The 24,183-nt window shown below is 37.8% G+C and overlaps 6 protein-coding genes across 17 annotated transcripts; 4 read left to right on the forward strand and 2 right to left on the reverse strand.

Annotated features, from left to right (window-relative positions):
- The first annotated feature begins 1,451 nt into the window (after nucleotides 1-1,451).
- ERG28 (ergosterol biosynthesis protein) lies at nucleotides 1,452-3,652 on the forward strand. The gene is made up of 3 exons (NM_100877.3): nucleotides 1,452-1,785; nucleotides 2,953-3,159; nucleotides 3,263-3,652. The coding sequence occupies exons 1-3, from the start codon at nucleotides 1,671-1,673 to the stop codon at nucleotides 3,328-3,330; spliced, it is 390 nt and encodes a 129-aa protein (NP_563858.1). The 5' UTR covers nucleotides 1,452-1,670; the 3' UTR covers nucleotides 3,331-3,652.
- On the reverse strand, nucleotides 3,590-6,478 carry AT1G10040 (alpha/beta-Hydrolases superfamily protein). Of its 2 annotated transcripts, none has more exons than NM_100878.5 (10): nucleotides 5,889-6,478; nucleotides 5,744-5,811; nucleotides 5,464-5,534; nucleotides 5,031-5,285; nucleotides 4,700-4,860; nucleotides 4,551-4,606; nucleotides 4,356-4,408; nucleotides 4,136-4,265; nucleotides 3,961-4,058; nucleotides 3,590-3,878 (listed from the first exon to the last, which is right to left on the reverse strand). In NM_100878.5, the coding sequence occupies exons 1-10, from the start codon at nucleotides 6,161-6,163 to the stop codon at nucleotides 3,807-3,809; spliced, it is 1,239 nt and encodes a 412-aa protein (NP_172475.3). In that variant the 5' UTR covers nucleotides 6,164-6,478; the 3' UTR covers nucleotides 3,590-3,806. The 2 variants fall into 2 exon arrangements, with proteins under 2 accessions (NP_172475.3, NP_001031014.1); NM_001035937.1 differs by having other exon boundaries at nucleotides 3,618-3,878; nucleotides 3,957-4,058; nucleotides 5,889-6,396.
- Nucleotides 6,479-6,490: 12 nt separating this feature from the next.
- Nucleotides 6,491-11,330, forward strand: AT1G10050 (glycosyl hydrolase family 10 protein / carbohydrate-binding domain-containing protein; the record flags this gene model as incomplete). 3 transcript variants are annotated; one of them, NM_001331878.1, is made up of 9 exons in its annotated part: nucleotides 6,491-6,855; nucleotides 6,960-7,306; nucleotides 7,389-7,548; nucleotides 7,985-8,331; nucleotides 8,414-8,573; nucleotides 8,670-9,016; nucleotides 9,139-9,316; nucleotides 9,400-9,945; nucleotides 10,028-11,330. In NM_001331878.1, the coding sequence occupies 8 exons, from the start codon at nucleotides 6,969-6,971 to the stop codon at nucleotides 11,141-11,143; spliced, it is 3,192 nt and encodes a 1,063-aa protein (NP_001322538.1). In that variant the 3' UTR covers nucleotides 11,144-11,330. The 3 variants fall into 3 exon arrangements, with proteins under 3 accessions (NP_001322538.1, NP_001322539.1, NP_172476.1); NM_001331879.1 differs by having other exon boundaries at nucleotides 6,705-6,855; nucleotides 6,955-7,306; nucleotides 10,028-11,279; NM_100879.2 differs by lacking the exon at nucleotides 6,491-6,855 and having other exon boundaries at nucleotides 6,969-7,306; nucleotides 10,028-11,181.
- Nucleotides 11,331-11,771: 441 nt separating this feature from the next.
- BCAT-1 (branched-chain amino acid transaminase 1) lies at nucleotides 11,772-14,991 on the forward strand. 7 transcript variants are annotated; one of them, NM_001331881.1, is made up of 10 exons: nucleotides 11,772-12,200; nucleotides 12,351-12,424; nucleotides 12,865-13,039; nucleotides 13,124-13,300; nucleotides 13,386-13,517; nucleotides 13,596-13,694; nucleotides 13,791-13,907; nucleotides 14,003-14,098; nucleotides 14,233-14,345; nucleotides 14,422-14,991. In NM_001331881.1, exons 1-10 carry the CDS (start codon nucleotides 11,856-11,858, stop codon nucleotides 14,534-14,536), a joined length of 1,443 nt encoding a protein of 480 aa, NP_001320929.1. In that variant the 5' UTR covers nucleotides 11,772-11,855; the 3' UTR covers nucleotides 14,537-14,991. The 7 variants fall into 7 exon arrangements, with proteins under 7 accessions (NP_001320929.1, NP_001320930.1, NP_001320928.1 ...); NM_001331882.1 differs by having other exon boundaries at nucleotides 11,809-12,200; nucleotides 14,003-14,057; nucleotides 14,422-14,862; NM_179298.2 differs by having other exon boundaries at nucleotides 11,938-12,200; nucleotides 14,422-14,985.
- Nucleotides 14,992-15,785: 794 nt separating this feature from the next.
- On the forward strand, nucleotides 15,786-18,170 carry BCAT-2 (branched-chain amino acid transaminase 2). 3 transcript variants are annotated; one of them, NM_001035938.2, is made up of 11 exons: nucleotides 15,786-15,852; nucleotides 15,937-16,019; nucleotides 16,130-16,203; nucleotides 16,301-16,478; nucleotides 16,560-16,736; nucleotides 16,819-16,950; nucleotides 17,028-17,126; nucleotides 17,202-17,318; nucleotides 17,381-17,476; nucleotides 17,555-17,667; nucleotides 17,749-18,170. In NM_001035938.2, the coding sequence occupies exons 2-11, from the start codon at nucleotides 15,954-15,956 to the stop codon at nucleotides 17,861-17,863; spliced, it is 1,167 nt and encodes a 388-aa protein (NP_001031015.1). In that variant the 5' UTR covers nucleotides 15,786-15,852; nucleotides 15,937-15,953; the 3' UTR covers nucleotides 17,864-18,170. The 3 variants fall into 3 exon arrangements, with proteins under 3 accessions (NP_001031015.1, NP_172478.1, NP_001031016.2); NM_100881.3 differs by having other exon boundaries at nucleotides 15,786-16,019; NM_001035939.3 differs by having other exon boundaries at nucleotides 15,937-16,203.
- AT1G10090 (Early-responsive to dehydration stress protein (ERD4)) lies at nucleotides 18,010-23,897 on the reverse strand. Its single transcript, NM_100883.3, has 11 exons — nucleotides 23,647-23,897; nucleotides 22,690-23,079; nucleotides 22,375-22,521; nucleotides 22,161-22,224; nucleotides 21,829-22,038; nucleotides 20,969-21,154; nucleotides 20,298-20,596; nucleotides 19,750-20,026; nucleotides 19,378-19,653; nucleotides 18,675-18,908; nucleotides 18,010-18,585 (listed from the first exon to the last, which is right to left on the reverse strand). Exons 2-11 carry the CDS (start codon nucleotides 22,968-22,970, stop codon nucleotides 18,271-18,273), a joined length of 2,289 nt encoding a protein of 762 aa, NP_172480.2. The 5' UTR covers nucleotides 22,971-23,079; nucleotides 23,647-23,897; the 3' UTR covers nucleotides 18,010-18,270.
- Nucleotides 23,898-24,183: the final 286 nt, after the last annotated feature.

Here is a 24,183-nt window from a genome sequence, read left to right on the forward strand (position 1 = left end):
ATGAGAAAATTTGTCCCTAATTCTTTTTTATTTCAAGTAGCCCCCTAAATTGTGGCTAAACATCCGGTAATCGTAACAATGATGTAGATTGGGTAACTCTCTGCTCGAATGTGACGCTTATTTTGGCAAATAATGTTTCTTTGGTAAACATTTGAAAGTTTTTAAACAATTTGTTTTGAGTATTTAAAATACGTACGGATAAAGGGTAAATCCGAAATTTAGAGTTAGTTGAGGGCTGGTAGAGAAAATTAAAAGACATTGGAGCACAGCTGGGAACAGGCTGGCGAAGAAGTGCCAGGTCGGAGAGAGGTTGACGTAATTTTCTTTTGTTTGGTTTCTCTCTCTACCTGATAAGTGACCAACCACACAAAAACATAGGGCTCCACTTCTTTGAAGTTTACGAAATTACCCTTGATGCTTACGTGTACATTCGAGGCTCTGATTAGTGCCTTGATCGGGGAGAATCTTTCCGCCTCTATGCGGAACTCACGTTTTCGTGTCAGTCTCATAGTTTTCTGGTTTTTCCTTAACACACATTTTATTCAGATTAAGAGATTTCTTTTTTCTTCTGTTAAATTTATTTTATTTTTAGTTCCGTTTCATAATTGGCGTAGCTAGTTTCCAATGTATTTGCTAACAGTGATGAAAGATGAACACTACGAAACATTTAAATTTTCTTCATGTGCATGAGTTTTGGAATGATAAACTTCCTAACATTATTTACACCATAGTGAAGTGTTCTTGGTTATTTTCCACAAAGTATTCTTGAATTGTCTTTGGTTATTAATAGCCATCGGTCTAACTTTTCTACATTCACCTAGAAACAAAAGTTTGATCAAATAAGGAAACAAACACTTTTTAGAGCCACAAAACTTTTCTACATTTGTGTACAGTATGAAATTAGTAAGGTGTTTTAAAGTTTCGAGGAACCGTCATTTAAAAATGACATCAAATAGTCACCTTTTCTTCTACTGCAAAGGTAAACTCACCACTCTATTCGCTCTGAGAATGCAGCTTCTGTATTATATAGAATACAAAATTTCTAAATTAAGAAATTAAATAATGCGTGCGAGTCAATAAAATAAAAATAAAGTAGAATTCTTTGGGGATTGGGCGAGAGATATGCGTGCACGTTTACGACAACTTAGATTCAATTTCTTTTTTATATAGTAGTAGTATTTGTTTAGATAAGTAGCTGAACGAGGATCGTGGATGATAGCTGTATTTTTTCTGCTTTTTTTGTTTTTTAATGACATTCATTTATAGAGGATGAAGGAAATGTCTTCTTCTTGCCTCAGCAACACAAAATTACGTAAACCATATTTTTGTTTTTACAGTAGTAACTGTAGAGAAGTCCATCAGAATATTACAGAAGCCCAATTGAAAAGCCCATTTGAAACCCACTGAATTAAATAATAATCGAATTCGGCGGAGACTCCAACTATTGTCGGCCCATCAAACAGTTTCTCCGGTGGTTTGAGAACTAACTGAAATGTACGAAATTAACCTCCGTGGCTTACGTGTTCTGATCGGGGAATCTTTCCGCCGAATCTGAGTTTACGTTTTTTTTTGGTGTCAGTCTCATAGTTTTCTGGTTTTAAAACGGAAAATATATGCGTTAGGGTATTGTTGGATAACGAGGAAGGAGTAAACGAAGGAAGAAGAGGGAGATGAAGGCGTTGGGGTATTGGTTAATGGTGGTTGGTTCACTGAGACTAGCTTCTGTTTGGTTTGGTTTCTTCAACATTTGGGCTCTTCGTCTCGCTGTCTTCTCTCAGACCACCAGTTCAGTTCTCCCTTTTTAATCTCTATTTTAAATTGTTCTTGATTTGATAGTGTGTTAGCTCCAACGATTTAAATGGGTGATGTTCACATAGAAACTATAGATAACTTCAGATTTTCTTCTATCAATTGACTTCCTTGGTCTCTGAGCTAGTATCTGTGAGTTAGTATCTATGGAGGGCACGTGAATTGGTTGTTTCAATGAGAAATGATAATGTCAGGTTCAGAGGAACCATTCTTGTGGAAATTTAACAATTTGTGTCTGTGATTTGAGTCTTCCAATAAGGATCGAATTTGGGATCCCTAAGCTTTGAGATCTAGAAAGATAGTGAGGAATTAGAATATTGTTTTGTTTTCCTGGATTTGATCTTGATTCTTGCTAGTAGTAGTAGTACATTGCATATGGAAAGTCAATGGTTTATGAATCTTGTAGTCAACTTTGAGGTTTTAAGAAGGAAAGCCGGATTAGGATTCGTTGAACATATTCATGATGCTCTTTCTACTTGCTCTTATGTGTTCTTTTAATTGTCAAGTTGAGGTAGTTGGGATTGAAAGCAACACTCATGAATTAGTACACCATAAGTATAGCAAACTGAAGCAACGTATCCAAGAAAGATATAGGCAAATCTTGTATGTTGTACAGTTCCTTGGTGAAGTAACTTTTTTAATAAGTGGACGGCCATGTCCTAGATATCAGGAAAGGGAAGAGTATTTGGATCGAGAATTGGGTGGGAATGATAAGAGTTTACATACTCCAATGCATAACCTTTTTTTGTGGGATCTTTGTAAAGTTTTTTCTTAAAGTACTGTTGAAGTAAATTAGTGATCAGGTGAAGTGAATAAGATTTTGTATATGTATTAAAACATAAGCAACTTGAAGTTTCTTTTTTCCTTTCTGTAACTTGTGGTGCATGGAACATTGTTTTTTTTCTTCCTGTGATTGCAAAAGGTCTTGTACATGTTTTGTTCATCAGTTCTGATAACACAAGGACTAATAACTTTGCATCATCTAAGCTACATGAGAACCGGGAACACAAAAGATTTATCTAGACAAAACTAGTTCACATAGTTGATGTCTCTATTACTTAGGTTATCTCAGGCAATGGGGCCTTCTCGGTTCACAAGAGTCCTGTACTCATTACTTGAATCTTTTTATTACCTGTTTTGCAGTGAGTGAAGTTCATGGACGTACATTCGGAGTATGGACACTCTTGACCTGCACTCTCTGCTTTCTTTGTGCATTCAACCTCGAAAACAAACCATTATACTTGGCTACGTTTCTATCATTTATCTATGCGTTAGGCCATTTTCTGACTGAATACCTCTTTTACCAAACAATGACCATCGCGAATCTCTCAACTGTGGGCTTCTTTGCAGGTATAATTTGAGGCATTGACCATCACTCACTCTTGTATTGAATCAGTTGATGTAGGTTGCATTCATATTGTGAATGATCTATATAATGTGTTCTCTATAACAGGTACATCGATTGTGTGGATGCTCTTGGAGTGGAATTCCCTTGAACAACCACACTCCAAACTTTCTTGATGTTAGTCCACATCTATGTTTCTAAGTCTCTCGTCTTATAAGCTTTTCTAAAAGTGGGAATCATCTGAGTTTTTGCTCGATCCCTAAAGCTGTTGATTCATTGTTTCATCTAAATCTTACGACATCTTTGATGGAGTCTTGAACTATGAGAATATCATAAATTCATGGATTATATGGTTTCTTTTTAAGTGTTGTTTATTGCTTTTAAAACAGAGATTTGAGTTTAGTGTATGGTTGATAGTCAACGAACAGGGAAACTATTTCTTGCGTTCCCTTTTTTATTTGTTTGTATCCAAAATGATTCTATTTTCCATTTTCCCGGTAACTGAGAACAGCTAACAAAACAGATAAACCTACTAATAGTGTATAGTAACATTACTAGATGACAGAATTGTGATAATATGACTAATGTATTTCCCCTAGTGAATTTAACTTGTGAAGGAGCTTGCCATCTTCCGTTATCTCACAAGTCACACCTATGGCTCAAAATTGTCAATCATGTGTTGTATAACATCTGCTCCAGCTGAATTGATCATCTTTGTTTTCACCTGTAATGTTTTCCAAATGTGAGTATGAAGTTTAATAACAGTAGCAATGGTGATGATGATGGCGACAATGATGAACACTTGCCTGAATGGTATTGTGAGCGAGAAATCTTTGCAGCGTTCCTCTGAAACTAACATCAACTCGTTCCCAGCTCAGTTTTGTTAATTCTCTTATCATCTCCTCTGCATAAGTTTGTTGTATTATGATGACTAGAAATCAAGAATAAGAAACACGAGAATGAGTTTTCCACTGAACCAACCTTCCATATCTAAGTTCTTGAACCTGTCTGCTTTGGTCCTTGAATGATCTTCCTCATAGTTACTTGCAGTATCCGGTGCTTCAACATTCACAATGTGAGGATACTTCTCATTGACTGGACCACGTTGAAGCTGCGAAGGTTATATCATTATATGTGAGACTTGATTCAGCATAACATACACAGCATTATCTTATTAAACACTGAAAGTGAAAGGTTTAACCTTAGGAAGCTCATTGTGACGCCGGATAGACGATGTACTCCACCCAACAAGGTCTAAGAACAAAGGAGGTCAAGGTTTCAAATGAATTGTAATAGCCACAACAGTTCTGAGTCTTTTTTTTAAGCTCAATTCACATTGTCCGATCAGTGAAGAAGTAGAGAATTAGTTTAAAGACGTCCAACAAAGAAAGGATACGGTCGAAACTTGTATTCGCGTAAGCAATACGCCGTTTGAAGCATTGCAAAGCAGAACTGTTCACAAAAGCAGAGGAGACATTAGAAATCATTTGAACTACGCAAAAGCCTCAATCAGCTATATATAGAAAAATCATTGAAGGAACTCACATGAATTTAAGATCTCTAGAATCTTTAACCATCCGGAGGAGTAATGGAGGCTTTCCACCATCACTATCAGCCAGAAAAAGATGTTTTCCCGTTTTACCAAGACAACCCGACATACGCGTAGCTAATCTCTCCAAAGTGTAAGATCCAGAAAACAATGGGACCTAATGCAGTCAAAATGCCACACCATTAACCAAATTGTAACTTTTCATGTTGCAAAATTCCACAAACTGTATCAACTATCAAGCTTACAGGAGAATGAGGCATAAAAGGATCTCAACTTTGCTGTAAACATATTGACAGCTTCAATGTAAGAAAACCGTTTTCAAATCACCTGTTTATGTCCTCTTGAACCAAGGTGTGGTGTTGCAGAAGTTATAAAATACACAGGCTCTAATCCAGCGATTCTTGCTTTCGGTTCCTCTATCGAGCATTTATCACCAATGTCGTCACTATTATGTGGAAGCTCTTCTCGGGATTCTTGCTCATAAAGACGCCCAATAGCATACCTAGCAATCAGGCCACCTAAAGAATGTCCTACAAAGGAAATCTTCTGAAGACTTGGGTGACGTTTGATCACCGACCTAACCTAAACAAAAGAGATTAAGAATATCACTTGAGCTGGAAAACTCAAGCAGAGACAAAGATAGAAACTTCTACATAAAAGGTTCTAGCATTGCGAAAACATCTAGCCAAGCGGAAGACAATATAACATTAGATAGAAACAACGCTGAAATATAAGCAGCCTAAAGATAAGAAACACAAACCTCTTCAGCTAATCTTTCTCCCATAACATCAACACCATCAAATGTCTGTGTGGAATGGTTGCGTTTACTGCCTGCAAAATGATTATAAAGTATCACAAGCCATTATTTAAAAACTATTATAAAAATCCAGTAAAGTGAGATCAAAATATCTAAAGTGTGATTCTTTCTTCCTTCCAATAATCAATCTGTTTCACTTGAGACTTCCAATCACAAATTTACTATAGACCATTAGGAGGAAACTCTGTTTTAATTGAAAAAATATAGAGAAAGAAGAACTCACAGTGAACGAGGAGATCCTGAGGATACTTCTTAAGCATCTGCTTAGCGGCGAATCTCCAATTCTGAGCACTGTACCCACACACAAAATTTAAAATCAGCTTAAAATAGAACAAAATCAAGCACATAACATAGGAAACACTAAGAACCTGCCGATGAGACCGTTGACCATGACGACTAGGTGAGTCGGCTCAGTGCGTTCGCCAGGGAAATCAACAGTCAAATCGACGTTTCCACTTTCGTCTGATTCAGCTCTGAGACAACCCATCCAATACTTTTTCTTCTTCTTCTTCGTCTCTTTATCATCACTCTTCCTGCTTCTCATCTTCTTCATCTTCTTTGGCTTACGGATTCCTTCAAGATCACTTCCAACACGCCCATCTCCTTCTGTATTCTTAGGAATCACGCTATCTTCTTCCTCCATGATCACGAAACGAAGAATGAAAAATGGAAACTTTATGCAGGTGTTAATTCAAGGTCGCCACTTTGGGAAGATTCGAAGGTCTCGCGTAGGTTTTTATAGACTTCAAACATCAAAAGTTCAAATGGTCAGAGAGAAACAGAGAATAGTTTCAGTCGTTAGGGAAAGTCCCCACAGAAGTATTTGTTGTCGTCGTTGAAACGCCATTGACATTTTCTTTCTTACACATCTGAGATTTGGACACTGTTGCTTTTTCTAGAACACAACACATGTTATATAAAGTCATTAACTTGATTAAATGAGCCAAAAATGTGATTTGGCATAAGTTAAAAAGCATATTCAGACATGATGATGATAATTAAGATTATTTTTATATAATAACTTTAAAAGACAGGCCCGGCCCATTTAATGTCAAAGATTGGATCCAAGTTTTGCCCAGAGAAAAGGAAGCTTCATGAATCATGAGTTTGTTTCTTCTTCTGGAAGAGTCAAACAACAATTTTGACTTTTTTATCAGCAACCACAACGTCGAAAGCACGACATGAATCATTAAAAAAAAAAAAAAAAACCGACGAGATTTTTGTACCTTTCTTCTCCGAAGTGTTGCTGATTGATGTCTGTTGGATTTCTCTTTCTTCAACTAATCACCTTTCTGTGTCCTCTCGCTTCTCTCTTCTCTTCTTTCCCATTCAAAGGTGAGATTTTTAATTTGACTTTTTTTTTTTGGGTTGACCCATTTCGAATTTTTATCATCTACTGGTTAATGTTGTTGATTTGATTATATCCGAATTTAGTACAGGCTAAGCTCATGGCGGATCTTAACATTGTAATGAACGGTGACTTCTTTGCTGGGATTGAACCTTGGTATCCCAACGGATGTGAAGCTTTTGTAGTTTCCTCTGACCCATTTAGCTCAGAGGTAATGTCTGCTGATTCCTCGAGCGGTGGTTATGTCGTTGTAACTAATAGGAAAGAAACTTGGCAAGGACTTGAACAAGATATTACAACCAGGGTTGCTTCTGGAATGAACTATACTGTATCAACTTGTGTTGGTGTGTCTGGTCCTTTCAATGAATCAGCTGAGGTTCTTTCTACTGTGAGGCTTGAGCATGAAGACTCTCCTACCGAGTATTTGTGTATCGGAAAGTATGTTTTTTTTTATGGTTATATCTTTGAAATTTGATTGAGCTTTTGTAGAGATTTCTGATGAAGTGGAACTTATCTGCAGAACATATGCCTCGAGAGACAAGTGGGTTGATCTGGAAGGAACGTTTTCGATATCAAATATGCCTGATCGTGTTGTTCTCTATCTGGAAGGTCCCGCTCCAGGGAAAGATCTCCTTATACGCTCTGTTACCGTTAGATCCTCCACTTCTAGTGACTTCCAGGTGAACCTCATGTCTTTCTTGACCAGCCATAGTCATATGTTACTTAACTATTTGGGGATCATAGTTTTGCATTTGAATATGAATAAGTAAAGAATATGGGTATAGAGAAAGGTGATTATTAGAGAAGATAAAAGATATGTTATTGGAGACTGAGATAGATGTAACTATCATGTGTCCAAGTTTAACATTATTGTTAATTCTGGTTGTCTGATCATGAAATTATATTTCAGTTGTTTGAAATAGAGAGAAGTAAAGCTATATGAAAGAAGTTCAGCTACATGAAAGAAGTCTAGCTTGTTTCGTTGCACGTTAGTTGAGGCACTATATAGCTCACCGGGTTCATCTAATTCTTTACAGTATAATCCAGATTACAAGAAACCAGCAAGCTAATTACTTGTATTCTAACATCGTTTTGTGGCTTACTATTTCACTGCAGGAAACCGAAAAAAACACTGACGCTTCCAATGTCTTCCCTCTTGCTTTGAATATCATTAAGAACCATGACTTCTCTGATGGGTTGTATTCTTGGAATACCAACGGTTGTGATTCATTTGTTGTTAGTAGCAACGACTGTAATTTGGAATCAAATGCGGTTGTTAATAACCGAAGTGAAACCTGGCAAGGACTGGAGCAAGATATCACAGACAACGTTTCTCCTGGTTTTTCATATAAAGTCTCTGCTAGTGTTAGTGTATCAGGACCTGTTTTAGGGTCGGCGCAGGTCTTGGCCACTTTGAAGTTAGAGCACAAAAGCTCAGCAACGGAATTTCAACTAATTGGAAAGTAATGGAACCACATGACTTCTTTGTGATATATAGTCAAGAAGACCCAGAAATGTTGACATTGATAATGTTTTTATCTGCAGAACTTATGCTTCGAAAGATATTTGGAAAACTCTGGAAGGCACTTTTGAAGTGTCAGGAAGACCTGACCGTGTTGTATTCTTCTTGGAAGGGCCACCTCCTGGAATTGACCTTCTTGTAAAGTCCGTCACCATCCATTGCGAAAGCGATAATCAGTTTGAGGTAACTGTGATTAGATAGATAGACTGAAAGTACATTGACATGATCAATCTATGATCTAAATCTTAGCTTTGATTTAATGTTCTGCCTTATATGCAGAGAAGCCGAGAATTCTGTTCAGCTCCTGAATCTGATAATCACATCTTCCTGAATTCAAGCTTTTCCGATGGCCTCAATCATTGGTCTGGAAGAGGATGCAATCTTATGTTACATGAGTCTCTAGCTGATGGGAAGATACTACCGGATTCTGGAACCTGTTTTGCTTCTGCATCAGAGCGCACACATAAGTGGAGCGGAATCGAGCAGGATATAACAGAAAGAGTCCAGCGAAAACTCATTTATGAAGCATCTTCTGTTGTTCGACTATCACATAGCCATCACACCGTGCAGGCCACTTTGTATGTTCAATACCTTGACCAACGCGAAGAGTATATAGGCATTTCCAGGTTAGGCTCTCCATATGACGATTTTTTCTTTTTCTTCCCACATGTTACTGTAAATGTGAATCTTGGCCCAAATATATTGTCTGATACAAAGAATTTGAAGAAAGTTTGTTCCCTTTTCCAAGTGTTCAGGGAACACACGACGATTGGGTAGAGTTAAAAGGAAAGTTCCTCTTGAATGGATCTCCAGCTAGAGCAGTTGTTTACATTGAAGGACCACCACCAGGGATTGATGTTTTTGTCGACCATTTTGCTGTAAAGCCTGCAGAGAAAGAGACTCCTTCAGGACGACCATATATTGAGGTTACATTAAAAGTTTTGTGGTTTTTAACATTTACCTTCTCTTTGTGTTTAATGTATTATATGTTGTTTCCATTTTTCTACAGAGTCATGCTTTTGGGATGAACATTGTTTCGAATAGCCACCTAAGTGATGGAACAATCGAAGGTTGGTTCCCTCTTGGAGACTGCCATTTAAAAGTTGGAGACGGCTCTCCTAGGATATTACCTCCCCTGGCGAGAGACTCACTTAGAAAAACACAAGGATATCTATCTGGAAGATATGTGCTTGCGACAAATCGAAGTGGAACATGGATGGGTCCTGCTCAGACGATAACTGATAAAGTGAAGCTGTTTGTAACATACCAGGTCTCCGCTTGGGTTAAAATTGGCTCAGGAGGACGTACCAGTCCACAGGACGTAAATATAGCACTCAGTGTTGATGGTAATTGGGTTAATGGAGGAAAAGTTGAGGTTGATGATGGTGACTGGCATGAAGTTGTGGGTTCATTTAGAATTGAGAAGGAAGCGAAAGAAGTTATGCTTCATGTCCAGGGCCCGTCTCCTGGTGTTGATCTTATGGTTGCAGGTCTCCAGATCTTCGCTGTTGATCGTAAGGCACGGTTGAGTTATCTCAGAGGACAAGCTGATGTGGTAACCTACGAAACATATTACTCATTACATGTTTGGAACGAAAATTAAACTTCACATCAAATGCTCTTTCTCTGTTATGCAGGTTCGTAAACGCAATGTTTGCCTCAAGTTCTCAGGTTTAGATCCTAGCGAATTGTCTGGTGCAACGGTGAAGATCAGACAGACACGTAACAGTTTCCCACTCGGGTCATGCATCAGTCGGAGCAATATAGATAATGAAGACTTTGTCGATTTCTTTCTTAACAATTTCGATTGGGCAGTGTTTGGTTATGAGCTGAAATGGTACTGGACAGAGCCAGAGCAAGGAAACTTCAATTACCGGGACGCAAACGAGATGATCGAATTCTGTGAGAGATACAACATAAAAACCCGAGGCCATTGCATATTCTGGGAGGTAGAGTCCGCTATTCAACCGTGGGTCCAACAGCTGACAGGTTCCAAGCTGGAAGCAGCAGTTGAGAACCGCGTAACAGATCTTCTTACCCGTTACAATGGGAAATTTAGACACTATGATGTGAACAATGAGATGCTCCACGGATCGTTCTATCGAGATCGACTAGACTCTGATGCAAGAGCAAACATGTTCAAGACTGCACACGAGTTAGACCCATTAGCAACTCTGTTTCTGAATGAATACCACATAGAAGACGGATTTGACTCGAGGTCATCACCCGAGAAGTACATAAAACTCGTACACAAGCTGCAAAAAAAGGGTGCACCCGTGGGAGGAATCGGGATTCAAGGACATATAACCAGCCCCGTCGGTCACATCGTTCGTTCTGCTTTAGACAAGCTAAGCACACTCGGATTACCGATCTGGTTCACAGAACTTGATGTGTCCTCGACTAACGAACATATAAGAGGGGATGATCTAGAGGTGATGCTATGGGAAGCCTTTGCTCATCCGGCAGTTGAAGGAGTGATGCTTTGGGGATTCTGGGAGCTGTTTATGAGCAGAGAACACTCACATTTGGTGAATGCAGATGGTGAGGTTAACGAAGCTGGGAAGAGGTTTCTGGAGATCAAACGCGAGTGGTTGAGTTTTGTGGACGGAGAGATTGAGGATGGAGGAGGATTGGAGTTTAGAGGTTATCATGGGAGTTACACAGTGGAAGTTGTCACATCAGAGAGTAAGTATGTGACGAACTTTGTTGTTGACAAAGGCAATTCTCCAGTTGATGTGATTATAGATCTTTAACGTTTCATAATACTAAAGATCTAAACATTACAAGTCTTTATCTTTATTTTCTTCTGAAGATGGGTTTTTGCTGAAATGATAGTTCTTCTTTATTTCCGATACTTGCATCACAAGAAAACATTACTACCTTATTTAAACAGAAAAATTATATGTATTAAATTTGAATTTCATCAAAATATTTCAAAAGAAAAAAAATTACCTTATGAAAATGCGTACAAGGTTTACTATAAGTTATCAGATGCAGTGGACGAAAGAATATGATCCGTTAGTTGAGTCGATCATTCTAATAAGAGCAATCACGAATGATCCACACCACCTACAATCTCATACGTACTTGTCCAGCTTCACTGCACCTACCATATCCTTAATTTAGTTGGCAGATATTATGTAGATATATGTATATTTCAACTTGGTGTTCTCCACAACCACCCATACATACAACTTTCGACAATTGATGAGACAAGTATACAAATAGGTTGGGTTTTAAAGCATTTAGTACTATCCTAAATAGAAACGAGAAGGGATCATTTAATGATGACCTTGAGGAAATAAAGTTGGTTTGCATTTAGTTTCCCATTGATATTTATGTGAATAGTGACCATACGTAACTGTACCATACTTTTATGTTTCCACCATCAGGGCAACACAATAAAATTGAATGCCATCTAAAACAAAGCAAAAAGATTTACTATAATTATTTTCTTACTCATGCATGTACTCCCAATCTCCCATAGATATTTTCGAAGGTATTTTTGTGGTAACGTACAAGTCTTGGCTTCGTAATCTAAATACCGAAAAAGAAAATGCCTCTAACTTCCCTTCCTCTCTCTATATATTTCAACCACTCTCTGTCTCTCTTCCTCTTTGTAGTTTCTCAAATATTTTCTTCAGAGTTGGCACGACCTCATTAATAATAATCTTCTCTACACCTATCAATAAGAGATATATTTTAGAGTTTCACTTTGGTGCACAAACAAAGCTCGTACAACATTCTTCGTATATGGCTCTTCGTCGCTGCTTACCTCAATATTCAACAACTTCATCTTATCTCTCCAAGGCTCGTACTTTCTCCAATATACCATCATACTGTTCTTTTTTCTTTTTCTTTTTTCTATACAGTAAGGAAACTGTACAACTTACATAATTTTATTTTATTTTTATGTAATAGTAAAAATAAAAGACATTTGCTTTGTTTGTAATAACACAGATCTGGGGATTTCGTATGCATGGGACCAAGGCAGCAGCTTCTGTTGTAGAAGAACATGTCTCGGGGGCAGAACGGTAACAGTAACCTCCAATCAAATTCAACATTTGTCCGTTCTTATTCATTGTTACCATTTACAAGAAATATGCAAGAAACAAAATGGGGAAAAAATTAAAGGAAATAAAAAAAATAAAAAATAGATGCTAAAATTGTATACTTTTAGAAAAAATATTGCGTGACGGAAAGCGCTTATTGGTGGTGGTTGCACAATGCAGCTCAAGCCCGTGATCGTTTCGATGGAGTAAACAAATTTTGTAAAAAAAAGTGTAGTATGTTTTTTTTTTAAAATCAGTAAAAATAGTGCTTTACATTTCCAACCATTAAAAGTTTTAAACCAAAAAAACAAAAGTTTAAAAGTTAGTGTTTTGTTAGGAATATGAATAGTCCTTGTCTTGGATTCTAGTTATCATATAAGAAAATAGGCTTCAATAGGCAAAATATTCTTCCTGTGATGCAGTGAGGATGAAGAATATGCTGATGTAGATTGGGACAACCTTGGATTCAGTCTTGTACGGACAGATTTCATGTTCGCCACCAAAAGTTGCAGAGACGGAAACTTCGAACAGGGTTACCTTAGCCGTTACGGCAACATCGAGCTCAACCCTGCTGCTGGAATTCTCAACTATGGCCAGGCAAAGCTTCAAATCTTATCCAAAATCACACAAATATATGATCTCAGTTGTGATAAAAAACTACTTTTCTGGTCGACTTTGCAGGGACTAATAGAGGGGATGAAAGCGTACAGAGGAGAAGACGGTAGGGTTCTTCTCTTCCGTCCAGAGCTAAACGCGATGCGTATGAAGATAGGAGCTGAGAGAATGTGTATGCATTCTCCTTCTGTTCATCAGTTTATTGAAGGTGTTAAGCAGACCGTTCTTGCAAACAGGCGTTGGGTAGAACCACATTTTCGATGCCTTTTTCTCCTAGAAAATGATCTTCGGTTTAGATCTCTTTAAGGGTCAGTTTTTTTTTTATTAGGTTCCTCCTCCGGGCAAAGGCTCGTTGTATCTCAGACCGTTGTTGTTCGGAAGTGGAGCAAGCTTGGGTGTGGCTGCAGCATCAGAGTACACGTTTCTTGTGTTTGGCTCTCCTGTTCAAAACTACTTCAAGGTCTTAATCGCCTTGAAGAGGTATTCTTGTTTTCTTTGTAGCAAAGAGTCTTGGTCTTAAATTTGATTGCTTGTATAGGAAGGCACAGCGGCGTTGAACCTGTATGTGGAGGAGGTGATTCCACGCGCTTATCTTGGAGGAACTGGTGGTGTAAAGGCAATATCCAATTACGGTCCAGTAAGTTTAAACACTCATCCTATATAGTTTCAAGTACTAAGCAAGGTGTTTCGTTCCAAAGTAAGTGTTAATTGTTTTGGTGATTAACTGTGAAAGGTGCTTGAAGTGATGAGAAGAGCAAAATCAAGAGGGTTTTCGGATGTTTTGTATCTTGATGCAGATACTGGGAAGAACATAGAAGAAGTCTCTGCTGCTAATATATTCCTTGTGAAGGTTAACAAACACTCTATTTAAGACAAAAGTGGAAGGGATTTTTTTTGTTCTAATGATGCTGTTGTATACTAATTGAAGTTTATTGAGTCTTTCAGGGCAATACAATAGTGACACCAGCTACGAGCGGAACGATTCTCGGAGGGATCACACGTAAGAGCATAATCGAAATCGCCCTTGATCTTGGTTACAAAGTTAGTAGTTATTCCACGTCTTTTTTCTTCTAACACCGTTTCCAATCTTGAGTCAAAAAACAGAGCAATACTCTGTTTCAAAATAGGAATACTTTTGATGCATGGAAGTTTTGATAAGTGTGTAATGGACTCAGGTGGAAGAACGAAGTGTTCCGGTAGAAGAACTGAAGGAAGCTGAAGAAGTTTTCTGCACTGGAACTGCCGCTGGAGTTGCTTCTGTTGGAAGCATCACTTTTAAGAACACAAGGTCTCTTCTTCCTCTCTGGATACATGTATACATATGCTTAGAATTTTACATTTATCTGTTGATAAATAATCTGCAGGACTGAGTACAAAGTTGGAGATGGGATTGTTACACAGCAACTTCGATCTATTCTTGTCGGAATACAAACTGGTTCTATCCAAGACACTAAAGATTGGGTTTTGCAGATTGCCTAAGTTACTTTCATATCCTATAAATAATGTTGCACTCTCTTGATCACCCATCAAAAGCTTTTGAAATAGTTTTTGGTAAATTTGTGACATAAATTTGTGATATATCACCACATCGTATTAGTATTAAACATTTGTTTCACTCTTCCAAAGAGACAAAAGCAAAACTAAAGACCTTCAACTTCAAGGTCAGGATATGTAATCTAATGGTTTGTCTTTGTGGCATTTTGCCACCATTGGTTCAAAATACCATTGCTGTATGATCAGCCTCCTCAGATTCTATTTGCCAGACTCTACGGCGGTATATTCGCTTTTAGAAAAAAAACAATTTTGTCGAAACTTTTTTTTTTTTGTAAATATTGTAGATTCCACACACAAGACTGTCTAAGATTCTTTGATAAGACACGACAAATGCGATTTAAGATTTTTCAAAGAAATGAGGTTCGTTGATTGTTCCACTAGGTTTGGTATATTTATAATTTGAATTTTTTTTTTTAAAGATATTTATAAGAAAACGAAGGAGTGTGCTCGCGTCAAGTGTGTACTAATAGTCGATGACACTAGTGATACGACGATACTGGAAAGGGACATCAATATTCATTAGTAAGCCATCTTAGCAAAAACGTTGTTATCAGATAAGAAAAGTTCTCAGACTGACGTGGCTGTCAATCTCCACAACGTGTTTATCTCCCATTTGGGTAGTTACGGACAAAGACGTTGAAAAGACAACAATATGGTCTAAAAGATTGACATGGAAAGAAAATTGTTTATCCGACAAAGACCTCTTGGTCCAACGTGGCTTTCACATCACTAGTTTACTATTTCACATCTCATGGAAAATTACTGAAATTAGTACTTGTCTGTATTTTGTTTTTTCGTCAAGTATTTGTTTGTATACTTTAGGTAATTGCGTGCCGAAGAAACATTGCTAAATTGATATTTATACCAACTTACAATAGTTTACAGTTCAAAAATAGAAATCTCCATTTTGAAGATACACCACTAATTTTCTTCATTTATTTACCCCATAAGAGAACGAGAAAAGAACAATAGTCCGTTGATTTCGTTAAAATCTAGTTTCAGAAAGACACGTCTAGATCTGTCTGATCAGGGCAGATAGACACAAGTGACGAAGCAAAAGAAACACAAAAATAAGATAAGAACTCTTACCACTAAAAGATAAAAATAAGAAAAAAAATAAAACAAATTCAACGATTTGCCAAGATAAAAGCAGACACTGTACATAAGCTCCGCATTCACTTACGTGTTGGATACTTAATTTGACACTCTTCTTTGTGTTTTCTCTTCCACCTTCTTTTTCGGTATATCATTCAACAAAATTCTCTCTTCATTTCTTTATTTTGTTGTTTTTTTTATTATTATTGAAATCAAGAGAATTAAAACAGAGGCTCTGCAAAAGAAGATGATCAAAACAATCACATCTCTACGCAAAACTCTGGTTCTACCTCTTCATTTACATATTCGTACGGTATAAACTGGATTCTTACAATCTAATGATGATTACTTACTTAGAGACATAACTCGGATCTCAGATACAAACATGTTTTATGTTCTGTTTTTTTTGTCCTGATGAAATAGCTACAAACTTTCGCCAAGTACAACGCACAAGCTGCATCGGCTTTGCGAGAAGAGCGTAAGAAACCTCTTTATCAGTAAGTTCTCTTTTTCATGATCCAGCCAGGTCATATAGATATTTTGTTACCATTGGAAAAAGCTCTGTTTCAAATTTGTTGTAATTGTATCATATAGAAATGGAGATGATGTATATGCGGATTTGGATTGGGATAATCTCGGGTTTGGTCTAAATCCAGCTGATTACATGTATGTCATGAAATGCTCAAAAGACGGCGAATTCACTCAAGGAGAACTTAGTCCCTATGGGAATATTCAGCTAAGTCCTTCTGCTGGAGTCTTAAACTATGGACAGGCAAGGATCTCGTAACCCCCAAATGTTTCTTGATTTGTTTCTCAACTGTATGATCAATAGAGGTTTTGGGATTCTTTGCAGGCGATATACGAAGGTACAAAAGCATACAGGAAAGAAAATGGGAAGCTTCTTTTGTTTCGTCCGGATCACAACGCTATCCGGATGAAGCTTGGCGCTGAACGGATGCTCATGCCTTCTCCTTCGGTTGATCAGTTTGTTAATGCAGTTAAACAAACCGCTCTTGCAAACAAACGTTGGGTAAAAACGCTTTCTTGTGACGTATATTTCTTCTGAAGAGGTTTGTTTTTGGGATCTGATAAGTGATGATGTGTTTGTTCAGGTTCCTCCTGCAGGGAAAGGGACTTTGTACATTAGGCCTTTGTTGATGGGAAGTGGTCCAATACTTGGTTTAGGTCCTGCACCTGAATATACATTCATTGTCTATGCATCTCCAGTTGGTAACTACTTCAAGGTATATACAATACTCTTGCATGTCCATGCTTTTTGGCGATGGAACGATTAGCAAATGTTTTGTTCACTGATTTGTAGGAAGGGATGGCTGCTCTTAACCTCTATGTTGAGGAAGAATATGTCCGAGCGGCTCCTGGTGGAGCTGGAGGCGTCAAGAGCATCACAAATTATGCGCCAGTAAGTGTTGAAACCAACTTAGTTTCTCAAAGACCAGAGTCAGAAAAAGAGTTTTGATAAACCACGTGTTTGTAGGTTTTGAAAGCACTGAGCAGAGCCAAGAGTCGGGGGTTTTCAGACGTTCTTTATCTCGACTCTGTCAAGAAGAAGTACTTAGAGGAGGCTTCTTCTTGCAACGTCTTTGTTGTCAAGGTAAGATATATTGTGGTGTCTCCATGTCTCTTTGTTGCATCCTAATTGTATCATTGATTCAGGGTCGGACAATCTCAACTCCTGCAACTAATGGAACAATTCTTGAAGGGATTACGCGGAAAAGTGTGATGGAGATCGCAAGTGATCAAGGTTATCAGGTAACACAGATAAGATTGAATCACTCTAAACACCCAAAAACTAAACTCAGCTAAGTTTCACACCTGAGTTATGATCAGGTAGTAGAGAAGGCAGTTCATGTGGATGAAGTAATGGATGCAGATGAAGTTTTTTGCACCGGAACTGCTGTAGTAGTTGCTCCCGTGGGCACTATCACATATCAGGAAAAAAGGTAAATCTCAATGCCTGAATCAAGTTTTACTCAAGCCTTAAGCAAAGAAATGGACTGATGTAATCTTTCTGAAACATTCAGAGTAGAGTATAAAACCGGGGATGAATCTGTCTGCCAGAAACTGCGTTCAGTCCTCGTAGGTATCCAGACAGGATTGATTGAAGATAACAAGGGATGGGTCACAGATATCAACTGAAGAATAACAATCTTCAATATTTTGCCACAAAGGAGATTACTCTGCATTTTAAGCTGTGTATACACGACAATGAAGAACACTATAAACATATATATGAGATAGAAACAGAAAGCTCTTTTGCTCATTTCTATATCGTAAAGTCAATGTCTTTCACAAAACTATGACAAAGAAAAGAATCGTCTATTGTACTTGTAGACAAGTGTTTCCAAGGATAGTTTCATTTCCTCCTGCAGTAACTCCAAATTTACATTTCATTTTAGGAGGCAAAACTGTATATACGTTTCAATGGCTTTCCCCACTTCTTACTTTCATCACCCATAAGGGTTTCAACTACTAAAATTGTAACTCAACTGCAAAAACACCTTTTCATCTGCAGAGTTATAAAGTATACATTGTAACTCAAGTATCTATGTTCGTTTGTAGATCTCGGCAAACCCTGGGGAATTACGAATTGGGGAAGCACTGGGACAGGATTTCACCTCAAGATCAAGACCAGATTTACTTCTCTGGAACTCCCATATGTAATCAGCTTTAAGATTCTCTTTCTCAGGCTTCAACTCTTCAGAATCTGGTAACTCCTGATCTGAGCAAGGAGAAGTGCAACCAGCTTTGCTGGATTCTTCAGAACACGTTGGTATCTGAGAGTATGCAACTTTCAAGTTGTTATGTATCTCTTCCATCTTTCCTGTCATCTCATCTGCTCTGTCCATAGCGATAAGAATCTGAAAGAAACTCATACATCAATATCTCTCAGGAGATGCAAATCGAGGTTATGAAAAGATGAGTAATATATATATATATGTATATATACCTCGGCTGGATATTTCTGGAATATGGGCGCAAACCTTTGCCGGCAATACTCACTAAATAGAAGAGTGAGAAGGATTAACGGGATGGTGAAACCTGAAGCAACCGTTGATAGCTTTAACCCGAAAAAGCCTAGAGCTATAACTTGCGACAAGATCAGTGAAAAGATTGTAGTGTTGTGAAAAACAGGCCAATATTGTCCACCGCTTTCATACTTTGTAATATAGACGTTGATTATCTGCAAAAAAAAAAAAAAAGACAAACTTAGTCAGATCCAAATAATTGTACTTCAAACTCACAGACTTGTCTACCTATGGCACCACTATTAGTCGATTAGCACAAATACATTAATCATATTTCCAGAAGCAAGCACTCAACGAATGCAGGGACAATCAGACAACACCTTATGCAGTTCTCAAAGTTATAAGGTAAAGCTTCAGATAGATCATGAGAACAGCTGGTAACTTAATGCAAGGTCTCGACGACAATGTTTCAGTACAGAGTTCTTGGAATTTAGTTACAAATCTTTCAAGAAAATAAAATAATACTCTTTCATGCTTCTGAATCAGGTTTCATATCAAATTGTGAAAAAGTCCAAAAACATTTGATCATGGATATAGGTGTCTATGTCACAATTTCTTGAAGTGCTTATTGGCAACTACAAAATGAGGTCTATGTAGAAGAGATCAGAGCAGATATGCACGTACCTGATTTTTGTATATAAGATATGCGAAGAAAAAGTAGATCAGCAGAAACGGCAGTATCAGAGGCGCTATGACTGAATTGGTGAAACCCAGGAGCCCGAACAAAAGTAGTCTTGGAATTTCTGTATGGTAGGGAAACCTAAGTGTTTCATATGACTCCTCCTTGTTCTTAACAATAACTTTTGCAATCAGATTCCAAATAAGACCTACAGGTTGCATGATTTCACATGCCAAACCGGCCCAACCAGACGTGAAACAATAGGTCATGAAGAAGCCAGCCTGCATGTAGTCAATGAATAATTTCATACCGTTAGCCTTATAGAAAATAACAAAATTGAATATAGTCACACGTGTGAAAGGAACACTGAAAATTACCTGTGCTGGAACAAGTTTCGCAAGTTGTGCAGGTACGTCCCTCACACTATTCAAGACGGTAAACTGCCTGATAACAGAGCCTGATAGAATATTGACGAAGAACACATTCCAGATGGTGAAGTATAAAATTTTGAGACATGCACTTTTTTTTCTTTGACTCCGAGAAACACATCCCTCCAAGGTTGAAAAGTACATCATCAATGGCGGAACGGTATAAAAGAATAGAACCAAAATCACACTTGGTAAATACCCTGTGATGACCTGCTCCATAAACCTCCTGCAATGTTTTTCAAAGGGATAATTAAATTGAAAGGAAATGAAAAGAAATCAATTACACAGAATTTAATTGTTCTCAGTTTTTTACTGCGCTTAAATCTAGAAAAATCTAGCATAAATATATCAACTGCCTAGCAGCCTCCGACTATACGCATCTTGAAATTCTCTAAAAGCAACGTAGCTACACCTACTCTTTAGTGCCAACTCTATGTCATCTTAAGAAGAATACGAACAAAACCTTCTATTACTGAGTACAAGAAGGAAATGCTGACCTGTTCAAGAGGTCTTTTAGAAAAGGAAAATTCTTGGATAACGTTGGTAGTTGAGTCAGCCCTTGAACAAAGGTAACAGGAAAAAGAAACACAAACATGAAGGCAATTGCACCAACAAGGGTTGCTATTCTTCGCATCCAAAGCTGCCGATAAGGTATTCTGAGATTTCTCCAGTGAACATCATGAGGCTCTGGAGCCAAGTCTGCCACCCATAACATAGGATTTGGTGTTTGAAGAACTTCTGAAACAACAAGAGCATCATAACGACTCTTGAAAAACACAAAAGCAACGGGACGTTCCTGCAAATGAGCAGAAAAGTGTAAGCCTTGCATACATATTTCAGGCGCTGATACTTCATTAAGCAATGTTTACAAATGCAGTCATGAATGGAGATATATTCCTTTTAGATCTAGCTTTTAAAGGTTTTAAACAAAAAGCTCTTTGTATCACTAATTCAAGGTCCATTAACGTCTCATTGTAGTATTTTTTGGGTTCCCCTAAGTCTCAGTGTTACCTCTAAAGCTCAATTTGTATCTCAGTAAAGAACAAAAGAGTCAATTCTCCAGTTTCAGCTGTAAAACTGTGAAGACATGCAACAGGTAAAACCCCACACTATGCCTATATCATGTACAGCACAAAGTTCACCTATCAAAGTGAAAATAATTCCTTACTTCCTCTGTCGTAGTCAAAGTCAACTCACCAAGCTCCAATCCTTTGACACTGTCTGTCTCGTTCGAGATGATTTGAAAAGAATTTGTGGCTGCAGGTCCACAAAGGACGCATGACTTCAAACTCGGATTACAACTTAAATCAGGAGAAACATGTTTTATAGCCTGACACATCCTCTCCGTCTCATTCTAAAATAGAAAGTGACACAATTAATATTAGAATCTAATTAACTCAATTGTTCTCCAAAATAGACCACTGCACTTCAACTATATGTTATCATGAGCACACACCATCCACTAGTTGTTTACCAAAGATATTGCCATTCAAAATGCTGATCAGATAACCAAAGCAAAAAACTGATGTAATATCAAAAGAACCTCAATATCAGATAACATGAACTACAAATAAAAGCGTTACAAATGAGCCAAAAACAAAATCAGTACTCCAAGAATGTGGATCAATCATATAATCCCCTTAGAACTTCCTATATCTTTAACTGATACATGACTATCAATCAAATCTTTACAACAAAGTTACTGTTCTGTTATTTCATCAATCTTTGATGCCCTTGGCAAATGAAGAAGCATTTATGACAGAACACAGGGGAAGTGTTATGGTGAACATTTTATAAAGAAAGAAGAAACATGTAAAGTGTGAAAAGTGTTAAATCACATTCCGGAACATAGAGCTATCACAGCTTCCTTTTTCTATTCTAGGAGATTCCTATTCTGCTAAGGTCAACCAAGCAGAGCGGCAGTGGTGTTAGCTGAAAAATTTATTCCTAATCCGACAAAATCATAACAAAAAGACAAGTGACTGATAATCAAGTCAGCATGTTGCAAAAATAAATAAAAACACATACCATCAGTCTGTGAATGAAGCCATCACGGTAGACCATTAGGTGCGACACATAGCTTGGTGCATAGTAATTTGTAAAGTATTTGCTCACTGTCTCGCTGTAGGACTGGTCAGGAGACTGAGGAATAGCACGAATAAGAACAGTAAAATGACTTGGCTTTGAGGCAGATCCACTAATATGGGCAAGCCTCTTTTTGGCTATGTTCTTATACTCCTACAGTGGTGAAACACGTATAAACAGGGTGAGAGAGAGAGACGAGAGACCAAAACGATGAGGAAGTGATGGAATAAAGAGAAACAGTAAGCGTGAAATGAACCAAGGTATAAGATCCTCACAAAGTAAAGAAGAGCACATGCTGCAGAGGATATGATGTACAATGAGAGACAATGAACCCAGAGCCTGGAAATAAAAATAGTAAAACAAGGATCAGCACTTCATTGTACAAAATACTGGCAATCTATCTTCTCCTGCACAGAGAAACATAATCAGATAGAAAAACAGGCTATGCATATTATCTGATAATATTAATATTATATGCCGCCACTTTACCATCGTGAGCGTGGATTAAGGTTCTCAATTGTGAATACTCCCAATGACTCCAAATGGACTTCCTTGTGCTCCATCTTTTGTCCATAATAGTTAACAGGTAACACAAAGGCAAGGCAAACGACTGCGACGATTGAGAAAATACGAATGCTGCAGAGTTTAAAAAAAACACGATAACCCAACTGTGAGAGTTGTTAAGAACGAAACACACAAATACCACATAGAAATAAAACAAGTGCTGGAACATAGAAACAGTAGAAAATACCATGCTTGTCTATTCAATTACAGTAAGCATGTTATAGGTGAAGTATCATTAACCTGCAAATGACCATCCTGATGAAAACCACAGCATCCAGACCAGCAGCAGCCAACATCTCTTCCTCAGTGGTTTCCCAAGCTTTCACGAGCCAACTAGGAGAGGGCGCGAACCTCTCATACCAACGAGGATCATGACGTTTAACTCTTCCGTCAGAAAGCAATCGACCAAAGTAAACACAATAATTGGCTGGCTGCTTTCGTAGAATGGAATAAAGCGATACAAGCACTACGCATATCGCTATATTAATCCCAGCAGACGTTAAAAGTGCTGAGACATCCATCTCACTATCTCACTTTTAGTTCAAACCCTGCCTTAACAGGGTTGGCTAATCAAGCCCAGGCTGATGGCTGTTTAACAATTCACAGCAGAAACTTAGGTCGTCAAAAGATCTGTAAGGAAAAGCAAGAAATAATCTAGGATAAGAGATATGGCCATGAAGCATGTGGTAACATTGAAACATGAATTGTGGTTACTCTAACAAGTAAGGACTGATCTCAAAAGTTGCATAAGTAACGTACTTGCCACTTGATCAGTTGTAAAACAGCGATTACTTAGACAAGGGATGAAAAAACTAAAAACCTAAAACTTTCCATGTTCGGAACAACCAAAGATACGGGATCAAAATATAATCAACTCTTAAAAGTTGTGGCTGATGATAAGATAATGTAACTCAATCGTCATTTATGATTGAACTAAAACGACCCACGATTCCATAGAACCTAAGAAAACCAGAACACCAAAAACAGAGGAATCAAAGGATTTGATTCGCGAAGAGAACTCACTACGACAATGGAAACAAGAAAGCGAGCGAAACCAAAGCCCAGATTATGAAATTCGATCAAAATCGAAGAGGAGATTGAGGAGAATCAACAAACAACGAGATCGTAGATAATTCGAACAAAAAATTTACCCACAAAAGAAAAGACAAAACAATAATTTGAACAATTCTGACTTACATGGACGAGAAAAGGTAATGCTTTGCTTTGACTTGAAAGGAATCAAAGCACGAGAAAACCCGAAGAATCAAAAACCCTAAAAGTTCTTCCTTTTAACCCCAATTCCGCGGAGAATTCGCTCGCGTTCTAAACTTTGCAATATGCAAAAAATCCAACAAAATTAAAGAAAGATAATGATTGATTAGGTATACTGTATACACATTACATGTTATTATTTTGGTGAGGATATTTCTCTAGACGGAAAGATAACTGAAAAAAATCATTGGGCAAAATTCTCCACGTTGGTGTAAATGTGGAATCGCCAGATCATGTGACGTGGCATAACGTGAATGGCCCAAACTAATATCTCGTCGGCAAAGGTCTTTTTAGCCTGTGATAGTGACTACCTTGTCGGCGAAATTATGACCGTTAGATTTTTGTAAAGCGATACGATTGTGACACGTGGAATTAACATTGACAGTTAACAACAGTTTTTGCCCGGGAAAATTAAAAAAGGTCGCATATCTATTATCCGCGTGGTGAGAGTGTGAGACCTAC

This window comes from Arabidopsis thaliana, assembly GCF_000001735.4.
Source record: "Arabidopsis thaliana chromosome 1 sequence".
NCBI lineage: Eukaryota > Viridiplantae > Streptophyta > Magnoliopsida > Brassicales > Brassicaceae > Arabidopsis > Arabidopsis thaliana.